The sequence below is a fragment of the Colias philodice genome, chromosome 9 (assembly GCF_061535455.1).
Source record: "Colias philodice isolate Cphi_HAF_F1 chromosome 9, ilColPhil1 Martin Lab GWU primary, whole genome shotgun sequence".
Taxonomy (NCBI): Eukaryota; Metazoa; Arthropoda; class Insecta; order Lepidoptera; family Pieridae; genus Colias; species Colias philodice.
The window spans coordinates 2,587,516-2,611,743 of NC_143094.1; the positions used below are offsets into that span (position 1 = coordinate 2,587,516).

General features: G+C 33.8%; 1 protein-coding gene across 4 annotated transcripts in view; it reads right to left on the reverse strand.

The window, feature by feature from the left end:
• Positions 1 to 24,228, reverse strand: part of Pax (paxillin) — a 50,695-nt gene that overhangs the window by 25,122 nt on the left and 1,345 nt on the right. Inside the window, exon 1 of one of the 4 annotated variants that reach the window (XM_089698927.1) lies at positions 19,501 to 19,934. The exons of 1 other annotated variant lie outside the window; for it this stretch is intronic. In XM_089698927.1, coding sequence (XP_089555053.1) covers positions 19,501 to 19,588 — 88 coding nt within the window. In that variant the 5' untranslated portion in view covers positions 19,589 to 19,934. Of the gene's footprint in view, positions 1 to 2,473; positions 2,489 to 2,590; positions 2,730 to 19,500; positions 19,935 to 24,228 lie in introns of those variants that run through there. 2 more of the 4 variants (XM_089698925.1, XM_089698924.1) reach the window with 2 other exon arrangements.

A 24,228-nucleotide genomic window follows, 5' to 3' on the forward strand; every position in this document is an offset into this window, starting at 1 on the left:
TTAAATAAACAAAAATAATAATTAATAAATATTTATTAAAAAAAATTATGAGGCGTGCACTTTTGGATTTTCCAAATTATTTTAATTTTAAAGCGGTAACGCTGTTGGTTCTCGCAATATAACGTATCGAAGTGTGACTGTGACTAAGGATCTTTTGCCGGTGTCAGTATTATTATGTTTGTAGAGCTTAAACTGCACATCTCAGGTGAGTACAGTTTTGATATGTTGTGTAATAAACCCTAGAGATTGATTTTACAGTGGGAACTATCCAATTTTAGGCTCATCTGTCGAAATATTTGCTTGGGCATTGATGCCTCAGGTTAGGTCAAGTTGCCATTGACCGCTGCGTGGCAACTTGACCGACGCCTAGGGTTGACACAAAAAATAACGTGACTGCCTTTTTTTCTTTTTTTTTATCTGTTTCGAGTTTTGCATAGTAAAATCAATAAATTTGCAGCAAATTTCGGATAATCCAGATACTTATACTCTCTTTGATGACAACGATTTAGCATATTTCTAATGAAAAATAAATGTTTCCTTACCTATTAATAAATACCTATAAGTATTAAGTAATATACATATACATATGTATTAAATTTAGTTTAATAAATAAATAGTTCATTAAAATTTGTGTCTTGTTTGTGACAACCCTATCCGACATGTAATGCTTTGTATGAAATCATTACAAATCCCGTGGCAACTTGACCAGGTAGCCAGAGCCTAACAGTTTATTGTAAAGCTTCGAGCTGCAATATTTAAAAAGTCGAAGACTTAAATAATTTGGAAAATCCAAAAGTGCACGCCTCATAATTTTTTTTTAATAAATATTTATTAATTATTATTTTTGTTTATTTAATAACAATTAAACCACATCGAATCAGACCCTGAAAAATGAAAGGGTTCTATTCCTGAGCATACTCAAGCGTAAGAGAAAAAAAAAGACTCGATTAGTAAAGTATTTCGGTCGCTATCGTGTTAACAAGAAAAAGGATCCGCACATACAGACACACGGACGTCCAAGACAGAACTTTTTTAAACTGTTTTTTAACTAGTTTAAATAACAAAAATGACACCAAAAATATCATGAACGTTAAAAATAGTGTTTTTTCTTAATATGTGTGTGTATGTATTATCTTACAAGTGCAATGTATGATACATAAAGACATTTTAAGTTTGAAAAATCAGATGTTTTGCGCGAAGTGACAGTAGTACCCACCTCAACGCTTCGCTTATGAGGCGTGCAAAAGTAATAGCAACTTAGCCTAAAACAAGAATGTTAAGCATCTACCTATGAAAACTGATGTGCAAGGTCAAGATACCACATCAGTGTCAACTTGACCTGTATTACGTTTATTTGTAAATAATGTCAGATTCAATATATTTTAAAGAAATACCTAGTAAAAGTGAATGATGAAATCATTCATGACATGAACAAATCATAAAATGTTAATAAAAGTTTAACATAAATAAGTTAGCTAAGAAAAAGTAAAAAAATGTGGTCAAGTAGCCACATTTGACCGGTAAATGATATGAGCTGCATTTATTACGACAATAATTGTTGTCTGTACATTTTATACAACTAAATCCTGACACGATTTTGAATGTACCTAGCTATGCTTATTAGTTATTATACTTTATTACAATAAAAAAACATCTACACAGATTTATTAGCAACGTTTATTAGTCATTATTAAAGCGTAATAAAGTTTCATAATGAACGAAACTTTATTTTATTTGGCAAATTAACGCAGGCCATTTCGCTTTTATCTCCAAATTATAACGTGGTCGTAACATATTATACATACGTACAATCGTAAATTTTGGTAATAAGTTTTTCACAGACAATATAATATTTATATCGATTATGAATTACCGTCAGATACTTAATACAAAAGGCCAAACGCTCTATAAATCTCGCCACTTCAAAACACAACAGGCTCACGTAAATCCCCTTTGCATGTAAACATTTGACCTCTTTTCCCTACAAGTGTTGAAAGTTGAAGCGAATGCCAACACTTCTCTTGGTATTTACGCTACGTCCTAATTTTGTTTACAACCGCGTAATCGAGGCGTCCCGTGGCGCCAAGCAGATTCAATGCCTTTTTATTATCTGTCGACATTTGAGGGAACAACGTCAAACGTTGCTTACATAAAGACCCAATGAAGCAATCAAAACACTCAAATCTCAAAGTAAAAAACTAACACCAATGTTCCTATAAAAAGCCTCACAATCTAGACGGGAACAGGTCAAGAGGGTTGGCAATGTAGACCAACAATTTTTTAACTGATCGCGTAATATTTAATTTCGAGCAACATTTCGCGCGCTTTTCACTCGTTCCAAATACAATTTCCACAAAAGGACGTATCCAGCTCGCAGTGTGGCCACGCTTACGAACACAAATTGCCCAATTCGTTTCACATCTATCACACCGGCCGTTGCCAATCGTTTCAAGTTGACCGCGACAACACTCACATTCGATACACTTCATTCTATTTCCGACTCGAAATTCAAAATTATGTTTTATCTACGAACGTACTGGCACTTTCAAACGTGAACACATTTTGGCGCGAAATTTGAGTTGCCACTTACGAGCGCGATAAAGTAAGAACGCAATGCATACAAAGTAGGCAGTGTATACAAAGCTTTAAATTATTCTCGTGAAGTAATTAAAATGTCCAAAAGACACAACGCGCGCAGAGACGTTACCGAATGGCTGTCGAGGCTGCAACTGACGAGGCTCGGACGCTGAATCTAGGCGCACCATTCTGTGGGTCGCCGTGATCTCCGATACATTGTGGCAGCTAATGGGGCCGTGTGGGCGATAATCGTATCGGCAACTAGTAAGTCCCGGGAAGGTCATAGACTAGCGGATCTCGGTGCAGTTCTGCGAAGGCCGGGAATGGCAATACGGGACGCGGCCGGTGCCTGTGTTGATACCGTTTCGTTTCCTATTTGCAATGGGAAAAAATCTCTACACTGATGAAAGAAACAGAAAAGCATTATCATTATTTTAACGATCACACACATCGCAACCGGTCTTTACTGTATAACATTGAAATTTTTCAAAAATAAAGTACTTATGACTATAATAAGTGTCAGTTACTTTATCCATACTAATAATACTATACTAATATTATAAATGCGAAAGTAACTCTGTCTGTCTGTCTGTTACTCAATCACGCCTTAACTACTGAACCAATTTGCATGAAATTTGGTATAGAGATATTTTGTTACCCGAGAAAGGACATAGGCTACTTTTTACCCCGGGAAATAGGATAGGTTTTATCCCGGAAATCCTACGGGAACGGGACCTATGCGGGTTTTTCTTTGACTGCGAAGCTGCGGGTGTAAAGCTAGTGCTATATAATCTAACAATGCTCAGCATAAAGACCTATTTTCCATAAGAGATTATAAAGGGCTTATCCAAAACGCGAAACAAAGGCCTCAAATGACAATGACGAAAACTAAAGCGTAGCGAATCGTGGTCACTGCCGCTCCCTGGCCAACAGAGCGTTAAGACAAATGGTACCTATTAAATAGCATACGACATTCGTAATTATATACTCTGTGGAATTCAAACACGAGTCCATTGTGGCCGCACATGATCATTTTAAATAATATAATTGCTTGATCGATATCTCAAGACCAAGAGCAATCATAAATATAAGTTATGAACATAATTATAAAAAAAAAATGAAAATATCGGACTGATAACACTATTCCATAGATGTATTACTCACTTAATAAACTTTTCGATGCTATTAAAAATAAAAATTTGAAAAATATTTGGCATGGGATATCTAATATATATGGATGTATGGATGTATGGATGTATGGATGTTTGTTACTCTTTCACGTATAAACTACTGAACCGATTACAATGAAATTTAGCACACATATAGAGGGTAACTTGGATTAACACATAGGATAGTTTTTATCCCGGAAATCCCACGGGAACGGGAACTATGCGGGTTTTCCTTTGCAAACGCGAGCGAAGCCGCGGCAGGAAATCTAGTTTCAGATATTTTCACAATACGGAATTCTGCAACTCTGCATGAAATGAAGATATACGTCCGTTTCTTCCTAACATATTTATACTGTCCCAAGTTTAATCGGAAAAGCGTAGGTATCATGGTGTACTAATTATAGCATTTAATTAAAACAAGGTTAACATAGTGATTGGTGGGTAACGACAAAATGTAATTAATAGATGCGAAGACTAAAACCGTGGGCGACTCCATTTTTGGTAAGCTTCGCGTTTGAACAAAAATATTGCCGCCATCATCATTAAGAACAATGACCTATCACAAAACATATATGGAGAAATAAATCAGATCAAAAAAGCTTGATAAATATACTCAATGCGCATACAGGATGTAATCTATACAATATTACTAGCGGTCCGCCCCGGCTTCGCCCGTGGTACCTACATGTTTAAACTATCCTATCTCTCAAGTTGGATCGAACTGCACATGGTGTGCGAATTTTATTATAATCGGTTAAGTGGTTTAGGAGTACATTGAGGACAAACATTGTGACACGAGATTTATATATTTTAAGATAAAGCTGAAGAGTTTGATTGAACGCGCTAATCTCGGGAACTACTAGTTACTGGTCCGATTTGAAAAATTCCTTCGGTGTTAGGTAGCCCATTTATCGAGGAAATGAAATTATGTATGCTTAGTGCTTAAGATTGAATAAAAGCTTTCAGTATAAAGAAAGTCTTGTATTTTTTTCCATAAGTGTGAAAAAATTAAAATTATTAATATGGACATGTTTTAGTGGATCAGTTAAAACGCTATAAAATGTTACATTTACAAATAAACTAACAGAATATTATCACCTTTATATAAGCCATAAGGTATCATCATCATTAAAAAGCACTATAAACTTGTAGAGCAGAGACGCGCATAAAATTAATGAACGTTATGGTTAAAACCAATTTAAAATTATCTTTTCATGGAAAGGGTAAACGCATTCAACAATAAAACTTACGCATTAAGATACTTCTCCAAAAACGTTTAAATCTGTATTATTTTTCTCTAAATACGGAGTTTTGATATAGGCAGGCAGAGATTGATTTTTATCCGCCAAGTCGAGCAAAGAATATTGCACGACTCATGATGCGAAGCATCAGAGAGTGCTTTACGATCGAAAAAATTTTTTCGCCTCATTTTTGCAGCTATTGCACGCCTCATAAGCGAAGCGTTGAGGTGGGTACTACTGTCACTTCGCGCAAAACATCTGATTTTTCAAACTTAAAATGTCTTTATGTATCATACATTGCACTTGTAAGATAATACATACACACACATATTAAGAAAAAACACTATTTTTAACGTTCATGATATTTTTGATGTCATTTTTGTTATTTAAACTAGTTAAAAAACAGTTTAAAAAAGTTCTGTCTTGGACGTCCGTGTGTCTGTATGTGCGGATCCTTTTTCTTGTTAACACGATAGCGACCGAAATACTTTACTAATCGAGTCTTTTTTTTTCTCTTACGCTTGAGTATGCTCAGGAATAGAACCCTTTCATTTTTCAGGGTCTGATTCGATGTGGTTTAATTGTTATTAAATAAACAAAAATAATAATTAATAAATATTTATTAAAAAAAAATTATGAGGCGTGCACTTTTGGATTTTCCAAATTATTCTTATTATTATAGCCTTGTTAGTTCACGGAATCAAGATATTTTGCATACTATTGTCGAGATAATTTAATGGAGATTAATCCCATACTTTTTAAAAATTGATTTACTTCAATAGAATTGGAAAAAAACACCGAAATAGGTCAAAAAATTTTCCTGTCCGTCATGTGTGAAACCTGAAAACACTATAACTTGTGAAAAAATCCATCATTTGAGTTAAATTTTCTTTTTTAATATTCTAATCGACGATTGTAGGTCACTGAATGCGAATGATTAATTAATTCAGTGTCGTTTAATTGCAATTAATAAAAAACGAAAACTACAATAAGTTTTTTTTATATATGTATATTTTATAATTAAATGAGCATTATGAGTCGTGCACTTTTGGATTTTCCAAACTTTACTTTTGTTTATTTTGTACTTTCTTTGTATTATATTATTAGGTATACTATATTTGTTTACTTTTAAATTAAATACAGTATCTACCTATAATAAACTCTACACGTAGACAAGTAAGTCATTTCAATAATTTTTAAAAACCATTTATGTATTATTTGATTAAAACAAATGAAATCTTTAATTATTATTATAATACAGGTAATTCTCATTCACTATTCTTTAGTAATCATTGACATTTCTTAATCCAGAAAATAGTTTATGTAAATACCTTTATCGATACACACATTTTTCAAAATAACAACACTAAGAGCCGATTTTTCAATGCTTGGATAAAACTTATTCGTCGAATAATGTATAATACTACCATTTTAAAAACGTATTCTAATTGCCCGTATTTGACAGTTTACGTGACATTTTAATATTATCGTGTAATACTTTATTGGACGGATAAGTTTTATCCAAGCATTGAAAAATCGGCCCTAATAACAATTAATTGCTGCTAATTTCCTCTCACCTTGATAGATGTTAGCAACATTAATCATTGATCTATAGTTTCGTACCTCCATCCGATTTTGGTTTGTTTACATAGACTAATTTTGAGCGCTAATGAAACACCAAAATTGTATACATACTTAAATAAGTATACCTATATTTTATTATTTTGGCAAAAAATTAATTTTCTATTACCTATTTGAACTTGGTTGTTCTTCACTTAGAACGCTTATGTTATGGCTCGACTTTTCTTATTTATTTATAGTTAATTAACATAAAGCGTCTATTAAAGTACCCACATTAAATTTAAATGTATTTATTTCATACGAAAATATTTTCTAATTTTCATAAAAATAAATATTAAAAGAAAATTCATACCTGCCATTTTCTCGAACATTAAAATGATCGATCTGGACTATTTCAATCGAACATTCCTCTTGAAAACCGTTATAACACTGAACGTACGTTCCAGACTATTTAGGATCACTATGAATCCACACACCGCATGTTTTGTTTATTGCCTTACTAAAAATGACGGTCAATGTCGAATATTTTACACCACTAAAGAGCTATTAATACGATATTAAAACAGAAAAACAGGTGAAACTTCTTTCAATAGGATAAGGCAGAAAAATAGGTTATGGGTCCTGTTTTTCCGGCGAATGGTTCACCGTGAACCATAACAATGAAGCATATAATTTATTGAATTTATTACTTAGGCATAGGGTGGCATAGGTGCGCAAATTATCCCAGTTTTTCCACCTTGCACTGCACTGGTCAATGCACTTTTGACATCGCAGGATGCGTCTGATATCGATCCGATTATGCGGCTTCTAATTAGCTATACTTTATTGCATGTAAACATATACAAAAACATACATTGATGTGTATAAATATCCATTGCGGTATTGGAAAAATTTATACTAGGAAAGGTTGTTTAAAAATAATGTTTGAGTACACCGCCATCTGGTCGAGAAGTATTACACTAAGAACGTACGTGGAACACGGAGCTCCGTGTTGTGGAAACACGCCGCTGTCAATTTTAGTCTGTGAAAAGTTTATAAGATGGCGCTGAAGTTTGAAGTATTATAAAGCCTCGTATTCATGGTAATTTTTTTTAGCACAGTTGATAAACATTGTCGATTACGGGTGATGTTAAAAGTTGGGTGAGAAAGTTGATGGAAATGAAAATGAAAATGAAATGAAATGAATGAAATGAAATGAAATGTTGTTAAAATTTTGTCGCTCCTCGGAAGACATTTTTTTATTGTCGAGGAAGGCTTTACATAAATAAGATCACGTTACGACCAATGGGAGTGGAGCTTCAATGGAAAAAAAAATGCAAAAATATAACTTTTTCCAAAATCTCCGTAGACGAATTGGCGTGGCTATACAAAGTTTGATAGCATTTATAACGAAGTACAAGAAGTTAGGTTTAATATAATACTTACAAAACCATTTAAATATTATGAAACCATTTAGCCATTTACATCCTGCATGATTATTTAAAAATAGTCGTATAGTGTTGAAAAATGACAGAGTGGGCTTTTAAGGTGATGAATTAATTTTTCTAACATTTACGGCCCTTTTTAAACCTTCGTAATGTTTATATTATTAAAGTTGTCGTGATGAAAATTCTTGACAAGAAAGTTCAATAGTAACACAATACGTCTACCGTTTTAGAAACATGATTCCATGATATTTTCTCGATAGAAAAAAAATACAAAGTTCTCATTGTTATTTTTTTTTTAATCTCTGGCATCTTCAAAATAACAAACGTAAAGTTACGACTTTTTGGATATTAACTATAAAATATACAACCTATACGTCTACCGATTTAGAATTTTGAAATATGCGATGGTTTTGAAATAAACAAGAAATACTTGAAATTAGCGCTTGACCAGCCAATATAGCGAGAGCCGCCCTGTACCTTCCTACCCCGATCGCTGCACGAGTCATTCCCGCTACGGCCGTCACACGGGGAACTTGTGTCGCTCGCGCAATCGTAACAAAGGGTGGCAACACGATAAGACAAAATGAGACAAATGGGGACAATAAAGAAAATAAGAAGAAGAAACATAAAGGTTGGAGGAAAAAGAATGCTTACAATTGGAACAAATTAATGAAGTAAGTTGGTTTTATTTTAAATTTGATGATAATGGTATTATAGACGATGTTTGATATGTACCCCTGTTTTAAGTACATAACGAATGTGTAAGGTTTATTCATTTATAGCATAGATAATCTTTTCAAAAATCCGGAATCCAGAAGGAAAATAAACCCACTGATTGTTCACAATGTGAACCCACTCCTTCGTAAGTACCTTTATTCAGTCAAAAATGTATGTTATCAACGCTCTACTGGTTTTATCGCATGATTCCATTTTTAGCAAAAAGCAACAAAGTGCAAAGAAATAAACAATCATGGTGAACTTAGTGGAAGTATGGTGGACATAATATGGAACAGGAGCTCATTGGAGTAGTATTATATTTTAAAAAAAATACGAAAAAATTTCAAGAATTACATTTCTTAGTGGGTGGTAGATAAGTATGTTGTATAAAGAAATTGATTTTGATATTTATTTCATTTATACTTACTACACCTGTGCGGGAAATTGCTTAGTACTAAAACAGGTTTATATTCATATTTACATAGTAATGTGAGTTTTCATTTCGAAAAATTTTGTGTAAGTACATATATATTAAATTGAGTTCCTGGGTGATCGGAAACACAATTGGGCCCGGAAGATGGCGCTGCAGTCACTCCTCCTAATCACATGAACCGATTTGGATGAATATTTGTGTGCACATTTCATTGTTGTGGGATGATTGGTTGATTCGTTTTCACATTAGCTAATATTATGTATTTTTGTTGTAAACTTAATTTAATGTTTATAATACATTATTATTGGTATAAATAAGCCAGTGTTCGTCTCACATTGCTGTACCTGCCTACCTACCCTACCAGGGCCTAACTTTGTTCTGGCTATTTTATTTTGATTATTTGTAATGAATAATTACAATTATAATAGAGTGCAAAAAATAAATACATGCGTCAATATATTTTGTGTTTTTTTTAAAACAATTTTTTTATTTAAAAAAATATCATTCCGACCGCGGCTTTGCCCGCGTGGAATTAGGTTATATCGTGAATCCTGTTTTATCCCACAGAAGTGTTCAGTTCGGATAAAAAGTATCCTATGTGTAAATCCAGGCAATTAGCTATATTTTATCAAAATTGGTAATGTAGTCTTGACGTGATTAAGTAACAACTAACAAAAAAATATACAAATTAACATCCAAACTTTGACTGAGAAGAATTAGGGTTTATAACTTCTTTCAGAAATAGTACCTTTCATTTCTGGGCATGATGTAATATCTACGTCAGCATCAAATTCTATCTAAATCAATTCAGTAGTCCGCGTTATTGAGTACCATTTCATTTTTTCAGAGTAACAATATTTTTTGTTATTTTAAAGATTATTTATAACCTGTATTATTTTGTAATAAAGTAAACATTACGAAATAATAATAATTATTAATAATGTCTAAGTAGTTGTTAAAAAGAAGATTATTTGTTTATAAGCAAGAAAATAAAACCAATAAATCAACAATTAAATAAATGTATAACAATATTATAACTGTATGACGACTCCATACATGTTTGTCCCGAGTCGGCCAGCGGCAGCGCGGCGAGTTTGCAAGAATGACTTCGCGCACACCCGCGTTCGCGATAGCGAGCTATTAGACTCCGCCCGCCAAGCAGTGGATTTTTTTTTGTGTATCGTCTTAAGAACTAATAATGTCCGAGACAAAAATAAAAGAAAATGATACAGTGGTTGGCATGGCCCAGTGCTTTAATGAGGCCATTCACCGATTTGTTGAGAAAATGAAGTATTTTCAGAAAAAGATACAGTAGCACTTATAATGATTTCTATTTTAATCCGTTAAGTTCCGTGAATGTTTATTTTCAAATAGGATTACTGCTTTGAAATTTTTAACTAGCAAGGACTATTGCAGTGTGTACATGGGTTAATTGGTGCACTTGTAAACGATTTTTGAAATGAAAACTTCTATAGCCACGTTCAACAGATTTTTGTAGGAGGTAATCTTATGTGTGTATTTACGTCACCGATATTGTAATTTATGAAATTTCAATGTTTAAACCTTAAACTGTGATCTAAAAAATTTCAATACTATCGGCAATCCCTATGACTTCACTTTTTCTTTATCTCCTTACATCAAACCTCGTACCTTTGTCACACTATTGGTCTAACCCAAGAAGCTTATGTCTAACCACTATCCCATTAGCACACAGACATTCAACATACATAATATCTAATCCTACTAATATTATAAATGCGAAAGTTTGTGAGGATGTGTATGTGTGTGTTTGTTAATCTTTCACGCAAATACTACTGAACCGATTACAATGAAATTAAGCACACATATAGAGGGTAACTTGGATTAACACATAGGATAGGTTGTATCCCGGAAATCCTACGGGAACGGGAACTATGCGGGTTTTTCTTTGAAAAGGCGAAGCCGCGGGCGGAAAGCTAGTAAAGTCTACATATATTTTACAATATCTATTCTATTCTTGCACTTAGCAAATTATAGTCTCACTAGCGACCCGCCCCGGCTTCGCACGGGTGCAATGCTCAATGCTGATACTAAATACACTACAGAAAAATTGTGAACGTTGTATATTAGGTATAAAAATATAGCGGCCCGCTCCGGCATCGCACCGGGTATAAAATACCTACATAGCCGGGCGGCCGCAAACGCTACGTCCCGCAATTTTTAAATCTGTAATATCTTCGAAAATATTCACTTAAATCATACGTGTAAAGGGCCATATAGATCTATATTAAATGAACAATGTATCCATGGTATTTAATTGGTTAAGGATTAATGCTGTATTGGTTAAAATCGCTTCGAAAATTAGTCATTATTTGTCGTAAAAAGTAAATGACAAAAAAAAGTTATTGTGGGTTATCCATAAGAGATAGACATATACCATCGCGGACTTTTCTGTAGACCTTTTCAATGTGTATAATACTTAGTACATTATTTTGATAAAACTCGTAGGGTTCAGCCTGCGTTTGCAATGTAAGCGGAATAAATGTAATTTTTTACGACATCACATTAGAAACCTCAAAAATAACAGTACTTCTCCACTACTTAATGGATCTTATTATACATATAAACCTTCCTCTTGAATCACTCTATCTATTAAAAAAAACCGCATCAAAATCCATTGCGTAGTTTCAAAGATTTAAGCGTACAAAGGGACATAGGGACATAAGGACATAGGGACATAGGGACAGGGAAAGCGACTTTGTTTTATACTATGTAGTGATAATATAATTTATAGGCCCGTCAAGCGACAATAGCCGCTAGAAGATCAAAGACTACCTTAACTTATTGTGTAGGCAAAAGATTTATATGCCACATTAGTTGTCTTTAGGGTTGGCAAATATGTAAAATATCCTTAGGAAATAATTATTTTAAAAAATCGTGTTACTGAATGTAAGCATACATTTATGAAAGAAAATCACGTAGTTTTTCATGATTTGACATAGACATAGTTGATAGTATGTGCTTCCTTTAAAATAAATGTATTTAATATTTAAAAATATTAAATATCGATACCTGATTATTGGTGTGATTAAAAATAAGAAATTTTATTCACAATTTCATCAAGTAATTACTATAATATACTTTTTTTATTATGAAGTGATTAGTGCTAACCCTGTATATTATTAATTTCATACGAGATACGGGCGAGGCTACGTTCAAACTTGTCACAATTCACAACAAACGAGAAAGCCTTTTCGTGTTTAATGTCCCATTGTGACGCAGTAAATCCTATTATAAAACTATTTTTATTACTTTATACATTATTATTTTACAATTAATATCACTAAATGGTTTTTAAGACATATTTGGTTATCATGAGCAATTTTTAAGATGCCCACACACGAGGTCATGTCAAGTAATAAATTTTTAGATAATTTTGGTGACATCCCTAGGTATAATTGAATTGTAAACAGTAAACGAACAAGGAAAAGCTTTTTAATTAAGTTAGGTCATCTGATAGGCGATTCTACTTGTAATATTTTTTTCCATTACTAATGAGTAGGTAATTTTAATTATATAATTAATAATTATGTATTTTAAATGGTCTATGTCGGTACACATTTTTAAAATTAATGGAAGTAGACCTGACTTCCTTTCAATCCATCAATTGTAATTTGTTTCGAGCATCGTAAACTAACAGTCTTGTGAAAAAGAGAAACCGTTTCCAGACAATCCAACTTCATGGGCATTCACCGTATTAACCAAACCAACTTCCCAACCTTACTATTTCGGATATTCATTGAAATTCGAGTCAATTACCGTGCAGCCATGCACTCAGCACTCGTTACCCTCGCTGCACGCTGCAAGGTGACATAAATCACGATATAATTACATAACCTACACTATAGGGACACCATATAGGGTATAACCACGTATAACCTTCCGAACCGGTGACTGAGTCTCCGGTGATACACATCCATTGTGATTCCAATTTGGTATACAAGACATGTGCATTCATTAAGGAATGAATGATGTGCGTAAGAGAAGTTATGAATTAGTTGTAGGTACACTAATAATAATTATTATTGATGAATATATGAAACTTGTACTATGTAGTATGTAGCTGAAAATGAAAATGAAAAACTAGAGCTATTTTAAATCATTATTAAACCTTCGTTCCTAGTTATTCAATACACTGCATATTTGTACAAATACATATATAAGTAAACCCACACCATATAACAAAAATACACTAGTAAGTAAGTATTAGATTGTTTTTAAATTGGTTCTCCCACATATGTAGGTACTTACTTCCTACCTGAACATCACCGAAGTACTCTTAGATTAATATACATAGACAATAATATAAGTAATGTAATCTTCTACTTATATTGTGATTTGTGACTAGCTTTTCGCCCGCAGCTTCGCCCGCTTTATCTAAATTTTATAAATTATGTACTAAAACCTTCCTTGAGAATCACTATCTATTTAAAAAAAACGCATCAAAATCCGTTGCGTAGTATAGGGACCTATGTATGTCCCTAATCCCTATATAGGGACAGAGAAAGCGCCTCTTTTTTATTCTATGTAGTGATATACCTACATATAACCTCCTCGATTCTTACACACAAGAATCCTAAAAACTCTAACTACATATAATATGTATTGCATAATGTAATCGCATAGAGATTTAAATACAGTATTTGCATGAATATAATAATTATAATTAATTCAAAGACACGATGTTATGGTTCTATGAATGATGTCAACTAATTAAAATATATAAATAACAGCCTTAAATAAATAAGAATGATGTGTTTGCCTTTGTTTAAATATCCATTCATTACTCGTCTACAAACTGGAAATTTGCGGTTTTTATTATAAAAAATTGGTACTACAACACATTTTTAACAATCTTAACTGGCAGTTCGATGGCATAAGAGTAAACAGAGCTCAACTTACACACCTCAGATTCGCAGACGATATTGTTCTTTTCGCTGAAACAAGTAAAGGACTAGATAAAATGATAAACAACCTTAATGAAGAAAGTGAAAGAGTAGGTCTTAAAATGAACGAGGACAAAACAAAAATACTGACGAACAGCCACAGACATGCTATATTCCTAAATGGAAAGCCACTTGAATATGTCAGCAATTACATCTACCTAGGCAAACAACTATCCTTCGAAGACAAAAGCGAAGAACTAGAGGTAGTGCGGCGAGCTAATATAAGTTGGAAAAAGTTCTGGTCCTTAAAGGAAATTTTAAAAGGCGAATTTCCCCTTCATCTAAAAAAAATTGTATTGGACACATGTGTCTTACCTACCCTTACATATGGTTGCCAAACGTGGACATACAGCTCCAAAATAAAAAGTAAAATAGTAGCATGCCAGAAAGCAATGGAAAGAAGTATACTTAAAATAAGAAAAATACAAAAAGTAAAAAGTGAAAAAATAAGACGAAAGACAAAAATCATCGACGCTTTACAATTTGCACTAAAACAGAAATGGCAATGGGCGGGACATATAGCAAGATGCACGGACAAAAGATGGACACTGGAGACAACTATATGGAAAGGGCCGAAGGGAAAAAGAAATGTAGGACGCCCTAAAAAAAGGTGGATAGAAGATATACAAAATATAGCAGGAAACGAATGGAGAAAAAAGGCAAAGGACAGAGATACCTGGAAAAAGTTGGAGGAGGCCTATACCCGAGAAGGGGTTCCAATCAATGGTACTGATACTGGATAACGTCAAAAATTAAAAATAAATAGAAAAAAAAAATTAAATTAGTATTAGTGATTAAAATTTAAGTTAAAAAAATAGTGTAATTTTAATATGTAAAATAGCTTTTAGTATGTAAACTACCTGTAACAAAATCTCTTGTGGATTGGAAATAAACGGGCTTTTTATTTATTTATTTTTATTTATTTTATTATAAAAAATTGAATTAGTGGAGATGAAAATAAACTACTAATTAGACCTGGGTTCGATCCCCAATGAGACCATAAATAACTTTCGATTTCGTGGATCGTTGAAGATTGATTGATTTGAATATTATTTTGAGACAATAGTCTTAACTTCCTATAATACCTTCACGCTGTTCTTACAAAACAATCAATTAACACAGACATTGACCGTGGAATGAGCATGAGCCGATGAATTCGGCCATTGAATTGAAAATTAATATGTATAATGCCTATATAATAAGATAATTTTATTTATATCATATGTAAATCTTCACATTCTGAAAATATGCTAAGAAGCTTATTAAAATGCCAAAAATGCCTCTGTACACTATGGATTATACAATCCAAACGACATCCTTGTGTTATGAAAAAAAAAACCATTATAATGATATTATTAATTCGTATATTCGTAATATATGTTATGCACAGCTACTACAACAGCACATACATATAACATTATGTCAGCCGACCTCGCAAAGGTCAGCTCGTAATGAAATTGAGTCAAGTTTATTCTCGTCACAGTTCAATGGGAACTGGTTTCCCTTTACGAAATATTGTTAATTTATCGTATCACGTTCTGCCAACATCTCTCTATGTTACTACTTACCCAATTATATAGTTATATTCAATTAAGCGACAAAACACGAATTCCGCTAGATTACATAATACAATGTGTGAGCGTTTTGTCGCTGGCTGATGGCTCGCCTCTTATACATATATGAATGACAAATCCATTAATTGCCTCATAGAAAACAAAAAAGCAATAATTATATTGGTTAGGGAGCCAGGTGCAAATTTGGTTAATTATTTCCTCTCAAGAGATAATTCGTCAGACGCATGAGAGTATAGTATTATAAAGCCTCGTGAACGTCAGCTGGCGCTCGGTTGGGGGGGTGAGCGGTTGTAGCCTCCCACGCACATAGGAAAAAAAATACATTCATTCATTCATTTCCTCTCAGCTAAAAATTTGTCAAATTGTAGCTAACCCAATATCTCAACGAAAAAAAATAGTCAACTGGTTACAACATGGTGTATTATACGTCAGCTGGTGTCTCGAACATGAAAGTTAAATTTAAAGAAAAATTTATTTTCCGTTATTTCCTCTCAAACAAAAATTTACCTGATGATAGCTTATATGTAACTGTGGATAAATATATATGTCAGCTGGCTGTATCTTGGTGGAAAAACCGTCAGCTGATACGGGAGGCTACAACCGCTCTTCCCCCCAACCGAGCTCCAGCTGACGTCACGAGGCTTCATAATACTATACTTTGATGCATTTTACTAATTACCGCTTGAGAGGAACTTGGTCATAAAATCTGCTGCTGGCTCCCGGACCATATTATTGGAAAAGAAACCCATAACAACTTAACACATAGCCGAGTGCAAATATTTTATAGAATTCTTTACCCACAAGAAAGAATAGAAAACACATAATTCAGCATCAAAAAGCCGTCATTATGATACCAATTTCACACTCACAATGAAGGAAAATCTATACTAATATTATAAAGCTGAAGAGTTTGTTTGTTTGTTTGAACGCGCTAATCTCGGGAACTACTGGTCCGATTTGAAAAATTCTTTCAGTGTTAGATAGCCCATTTATCGAGGAAGGTTATAGGCTATATATCATCACGCTGCGACCAACAGGAATGGAGCCACGGGGGTGAAACCGCGCGGAGCAGCTAATAATACATATTATAACGACGCGACACCACAAAGCTGATAACCATAACCATAATTTACGTTACCGAGCGTGCCAAATTAATATATAAACTCGTATACAAATACAGGTATATTTAAATAATATAATATACATATAGATTATAGATTAAAATATTTGGCGCCGTCGTTAAAAATAACATAACAATATGTTGTTTTACGAAAGAAGCCTCAAGCCTAAGGTTCAATAGTCAAGGATATATTTAATCCTTACTTCGAATTTATTCTTCTCAGTAATGAATCAGATATAGGATTTACACACCTTTTACAAAGTAACCAAATATTCCTAGAAGCGTTACAGAGACAAAACCACAGAATCATAACATATGGTGGCCATCCTTGAATTTACATTGACTCATATTTGTTTGCGGTAACCTCGCAAGTAACAGATGTAAGTAATTTATTGTGATTTATAAAAAATTAACTTGTTTATGCCTTAATAAGATTCCACTTAGATATATGCAGTGATGAAACGTAAAATGTAGACTCATTTGGAGAAGAAACAAGTCAATAACTGCGTTAAAAACAACCGACTTCAAACTTGCACTTGCAACATTTACAAATACAGACAAAAATGCTCATAAAATAAAAACTACTGGGCCTATCCGAATAAAATTTTTATGGGACCAATTCGACACCATCCCGCATCGAACAAAAAAAGAATCACGTAAATCGGTTCAGAAACCACGGAGTAATCGGTGTACATACATAAAAAAAAAAAAAAAAAAAACATACCGGCCGAATTGATAACCTCCTCCTTTTTTTTGAAGTCGGTTAAATAGTTCAGGATAAACATTACAATTCTTACTAGTAAGACTCAGTACCTGTATCGGATAGGAAATCGAAGTTCCTTTAAAATTTCTAAGATTATTCATTATTCAAGTTTTTACCTCTTTTTACAAATTCCGAATATTACAACGATACAGAGGATTTTTTTTAAGATTTAGATTTTTTCTGCAATATTGGAAAAATTGGAACGAGGTGAATAATTGTTAATTTATGCTGATATAAGGATAAAAATATAACTTATGGTGTAACAATACTCGTATAAAAAAACACGTACCTAACTGTAAACAAAAATTATCAAAGACACAAAACGGCTTAAAAAAAAACTAAACTAACCATTATAAGTGAATTCTTGGCTACTGCCTCAGTTAATCAATGCCCGAAGATAAACACGATCAAACCAGCTTATCTCATAGTTTGAAATAATTTACTATGTATATTTACTGACGCTTTGAAGATTTACGATCTACCGTAAGATTTATTTTAGATCTGACTATCGATAAGCTAGATTTTTCAATTTACACACCTGCTTTAGATTGGCTACTTTCTATAAATTGACGGAATAAATTTATATACACAAAGCACGTAAGACACACATACAATGAAGTCCCGTGTCCCCTAGTGGGGTAGGTATGAGGCATTATTCCTAAAACAAGACGAGACGCACATAAACAGATGCTAAATAAATATACTATATTATAGCCCATAAAATAGTAAAATACAAATATAAAACCCCATAGACATATAAAAGGCCGTAAATAAAACGCGATGGTAACAGAAAAATAAAATCATTCCACCCACGAGACCTTCCCGGAATAGTCACCGTAAAACGAGCAAAGAAAGAAATCGCGGTTAGCTTGCTCTAATGGCGCCAAATTAACGCGCCCTAAAAGTTTACAACAATCTGTGGGAAACAGCGCATTTCGTTCAATCTAGAAAAGCCCATGTTATCATTAATTACTGCCAATTAGGACAGATTTAGATTTAGCAATATCTTTTATCTTTACTAGGTCAATAAAAAAGACACAATGAGTACGTACATATATTTAAAATTTCCAATGAAATGATTACTTACTGGAAATTTTCTTGTCCCCTTTTTTTGGGGTTTCACGGTGACTCTTAATGTAAGTGATACTGTCAATTTTAAGGGTTATAATCATTATAATTAAGGGCACACGTTGCACACGGATGGAGCCAATTTAACAGATGTTGTAAGTACCTATTAATCTGTTATCCTATGCTACACAATTAAATACAGCACGAAAACAATGAGCTATTGACGTAATCCCTATCATCTCTCTGACCGTAATATTTCATTTAGTTTTGAAATCTTTTTTTTTTTAATTAATAGGTAGGTAGGTAGGTAGGTACATAGTATTTTCCAACTCAATTATTATAGGTAACTTAACATAATCTTATATGTCTTTACGATGTTATCAATTGAATTTAAATGTGTATGTATGTCTACGATTAGAACTATACTTCTAATCATAGAAAGCGTAATTAAAATTTATTAATAAATAGAAAACATTAAAAACAAAACATAAGTAGGCGAATTGACAAATAAATATTACAAAACGACTCAACGTACAAGTTAAAACATCTAAAATTAAAAGAGTTGGCAACGTTCACGAGGTTCACAAAAGAGAACGCCACAATCTATTCCGACATCACAAAAGTAAATAGACTAACCGTAACCATCATTCAATGGATAGTCAGTGGATACAGTGCACCGGCACACCTTATAAAAATAAATACACCGGATGGATATACGAAACCCCGAGTGAATGCGATCATTTGTAACGAAAACACGTACAGCTGTGATGCACTCGATAGTAAACAAACAACTACACAAAAATTTAACCAGTCGATTTAAACATAATTAAATAAATAATACTCACAGCCCGGCGATATTCCGTTCTCCTTCATAGCGCAGCGGAATGGATAATAAGTGCCTGGCAGCACCTTGCCGTACATTGTCCTATCCATCTTCGGCCAATCGAGAAACCGTTTTTGAAAATTATGCCACCCACTTGTACGACACTACGGTTAACGCGCCATAATCACAACCTACACCAATATGATAAACAGCATCCAAGTATCACGATACGCACGACAATTAATTATCAATTAGGATCAGCTGATAACATGTTTGGTACAACATGTGCATCGAATATGAATACACTGAATGTAATTGCCAAAACGAATGGTCATATCTCTACATCGAGGTCCGTTTCATTGATCGTAGATAACCGCTGATAAGTGATAAGACAATGTCAAAAGGACGAGGTCGCGTTGCTCGTGCGAGTAGAGTATTCGTCAACGCGTCCCAGTCACAACTAAAACATCATACATCGTTGAATGAGTTTGCCGGCGCGAGCGCACGCCACTTCAGCCACGCCGGCTGGATCAGATATAAGTTACACGGTAGTCATTCAAGCAATGAATAACATATGATACTACTTAACAAATAAATAATAATGATCGAGCGCTTTGTTATATCACCGTTTTAGATCAGGAATTATCTCATAAATATGCGTGTCACGCCCATTTAATTTATGACAAAAATTAATGTAGCTAAATAGCTAATTAAAATAATGTTAATCTGACGCTAGGACGTAATTAACAACATTTACGATTGGACATTGATGTGGATCGTAGATCAAAACATTCAAGCTTTCTTCTTAATGAACGTCGTAAAATCGTGAAGTGATCAAGTGAGAGTAACGAACGGAAATGTGGCGACTCTTGCGCATGTAACACCGGATGCGCCGAAATTCGGTGGCAAATACTAACAGACTGGTCATAACTCATAACATTACATCCAAACGTCTTCGAATCGAAGAACGACAAATAGTACTCGCACATAAAACATCCATTCAAATTTCACTTACGTGACTAGACTAAGTTTACTGCCTGTACTAGGCAATAAACTTAGAGATTTGCTCGCAAGTGAAAACAACAATCATGAATTAGTTAAGCTTCTTAGTACAGAGAGTGTGTCGTCTTAATTTAGGTTAAGGATTGTAATAAGACAGACGAAATGTCACACGTGCTAAATATGCCCTCAACGTTGGGAAACTTTAAGATGTGACAGGAACGAGAAGCTAAATTAGAATTTATCGCTAGGGAATGCGTGATTGACTGTTTCCAAGACTTCGAACGAATAATCTTTTACTAATGATACTAAAACCATCAAACTTAAAACTTAAGGGATATTTATGATTTACGAAAGTAATACGACTGTATGTGATTTGTAACACTATTTGCCAATCTTCGAGATCTGTGGAACGTTCTAGAAAACTGACTTATGAATGCAATTAGCACTTTACGATCTATCCGCTTTAGAAGCAAACCATTGTTCCTGATGTTAGCGAGGGCTCTAATAAGGAAGTCAATATTTGTTCTAGTCTCAAACCCGGCGCTAGCACAACCCACTTATATAACCAACAGGTCTATGTAGCACGTGCAAATATATACCTTTGAAGAGTAGTCATCACCGCAGTTAACTGTGTACTGTATGCTCATTGCCGTAGATAAATCGTAACGTGAGAACGTGCTATGTAATCTATACTAATATTATAAAGCTGAAGAGTTTGTGTGTTTGTTTGTTTGTTTGAACGCGCTAATCTCGAGAACTACTGGTCCGATTTGAAAAATTCTTTCGGTGTTAGATAGCTCATTTATCGAGGAAGGCTATAGGCTATATATCATCACACTACGACGAACAGGAGAGGAGCCACGGGGGTGAAACCGCGCGGAGCGGCTAGTATTGAATAACCAGAATAAACATAACAGCAGCCCACAGATGTTTGCTGTTTTAAACTTATTGAATATCTCAATTGATTAATTAAATTGCCGTGTTAAAGGGAAGGCATGCAAGATTGCATTCCTTTCTACATTTAGTTCAACATAGATTAGCTATAATTTCTATGTCAATTTAAGAGCACAGATGCACGTTATAATCTAGTAATCTCACAAGGCTGTCGACTTGACCTGGATTTTCCTTTATGGCGCCTTTAATTACACTGTGTATAGATAGTCCCCACGTGGTATCATAATTGTATTATAATAAATTCCGCGAGTGATCTCATATTCGCATACACGTCACTTTGCTGATCAATTTACAGAACATACAATATCATCTTGAGTCTAGACAAGACTTGAATAGTAAACATTGAATCTGTGCCAACGCTAACAATCAGTGTGATATATTTTTTTTCTGATCGTACCGCGAATGTACCGAACCCTTTATGAATGTTTCGTTTACTTTCAAACCTACATTAAATTACAATTTATGTTATGTAGTATGACGTGCTGCATGCTTGCCCGTATAAGGAAAAAGTGGCATAATAAATACTACACATATAATTCCTAGTGTGGCACTGACGAAAAAGAATAAAAAAATTATAAACAATAATTTTAAAATATTCCGCGCTTACTACAAACGTTACGTATAGGATATACTGGCGCGTCAAATTTTGACCAAATATAGGAACTGTACGATAGTAACCCAAGTACGCGATCGACTGACTGGGGACTGAGGAACGCACCTCATCGAAAAATTACCATTGACGAGTCGTTACGTGGATAATAGACATAACACGGTGGCGCTAATGGCATAATCGCCTTCTAGGGGTGACGTCGTGACGATACTAATGAAAACTCCATTTGGGCGTATTTTTACAATGTTTTCATTGGATCGCTAATACACAAGGGGAGAAATAATTTCTCGAGAAGGTATTGTGTTGTGTTACGTGCCACTTTATGTAACTTTTATTATTTCTACAAGTTTTTTATGGTTTAAACTTTAAGACACTTTTAGTTCTACCTTTGACTTCTTTTCTTTTATCAGTCTCAATACGGACGTACATAACTCGCGAATTCTCGCTTTCGATAGAAGGAATTCAGATCTTGGTCTTCACTAATTTTTACCCGACTTCAAAAATAAGGAGGAGGTTATTATCTATTTTATCGAAATGAAAATTTATAATTGTGTCTAATGGACAGGGTTTAAATGCAACACAAGGTGTGTCCCAAATAGTCTCGTTCATGTTAAACGAACCTTAACGATAGATAATTAAGCTAATTAAAAGTGGACGATGCAACCACTTCTGGTACCTAATTACTTTAATGCTGAGAGGTTTTCATGGAACATCACTATCCCTAATTATTTTCCTTGCTAATGTATGGTAATGCCACGTAATGCGAAAGTATTTCAATCACGACGCAAAGATGCGCTTTTATGATATGATTTTTAGGTCTGGTCTGTTAAAATCGGAGGTAATAATTATTAATAGGCTACTTTTTACCGAATTGAAAATTTTCATTCCATTGCATAGTAATTTCGTTTGACCAAGAAGGCGTGGGTCATGGGTGGTACTTATGTATTCACATCCTTTTTTCATCTATATTTTTTGATCCATTTTTGTTGTATTATATTCAACTATTAAAATATACGAATATCATTATTCGTAGTTTTTAACGTAACCGACTTTTTTAATTTTTCACAGGAAGCACTTTTCTCTTCCAAAGAATGTGTCACATTTCCGAACTCCGACTACCGTCTTGACGCACTTTAAGATAATTATTCGTCTACTAAATATATGTAATTTATTTCAAGTTACGTAATGTAAATCACCACTAACTATCCTATTATTTCCGTCAATAAAAAATCTGGGGTAACATCTGGATCCCAATGTCCTTAAACAAATTGTGTTAACTATTAATTTTTCTCCCTCATTCGAAAATTAAATTTAAAATACCCCGGCCCTATTAATAATTATTGTTTTTTAACATTTATATACTGGCACACATAAAGCCTCAATCGAGCAATCATACGCCATAAATCCCTTTCATCATTTTTACAAGGAGCTGATACTCTTTCACTGTTCGACCTATATGTAATAATCAAACACAGTGAAGAACCATCTCAAGGAAACTGATTTTTCAAATGCAAGAACTCATCGAAATCAGTCTATCCGCTTGAGAGCTACCATGTGTGTGAGAGACACACACAGACAGATATCAACACACAACTTATAACACTAATCCTCTTTATATGAAATTTTGTATTTGTTGAGTATCTTAAAATAAAAGTTGTATTTATCTTTTATAGTGCAAAAATATTATTTAAATCTAAGACCGTTATTTTATCGTTTTATTATAAAGGAATATTTAAATATTAAATATTCAACCTACTAATTAGTTTTATAACAAGAATTCACCAAAATTGAAGTATATTTTCCCCAATCACTCCTTTTATAGGTGCGGTAGTGTCAGTAACAGCCATTAATCATTCTTATAGCGCTTCATGTTATTTACTGAGTATATAAGTAGTTTAACATATTAATCCATCAGTCCCCGGAATCACAGACACAATAGATAATCTATTGTGTCGCGCCCCGATCGGGGCGCTCGGTGGTCAATGGGTTAATATACAATATTGCACACCTAAGGTCAACATAGAGGTCAGGTTAATAAAGGTAATTTGAACATTAATCTGCTATAAGAACTTGATTAAAAACTAATTTTAAATATAATACTAGCTGTGCCCTGTGGTTTTATCCGCAGTGCTCCACTCCTGTTGGTTTAAGCGTGATGTTATATAACCTTCCGATAGCCTTCCT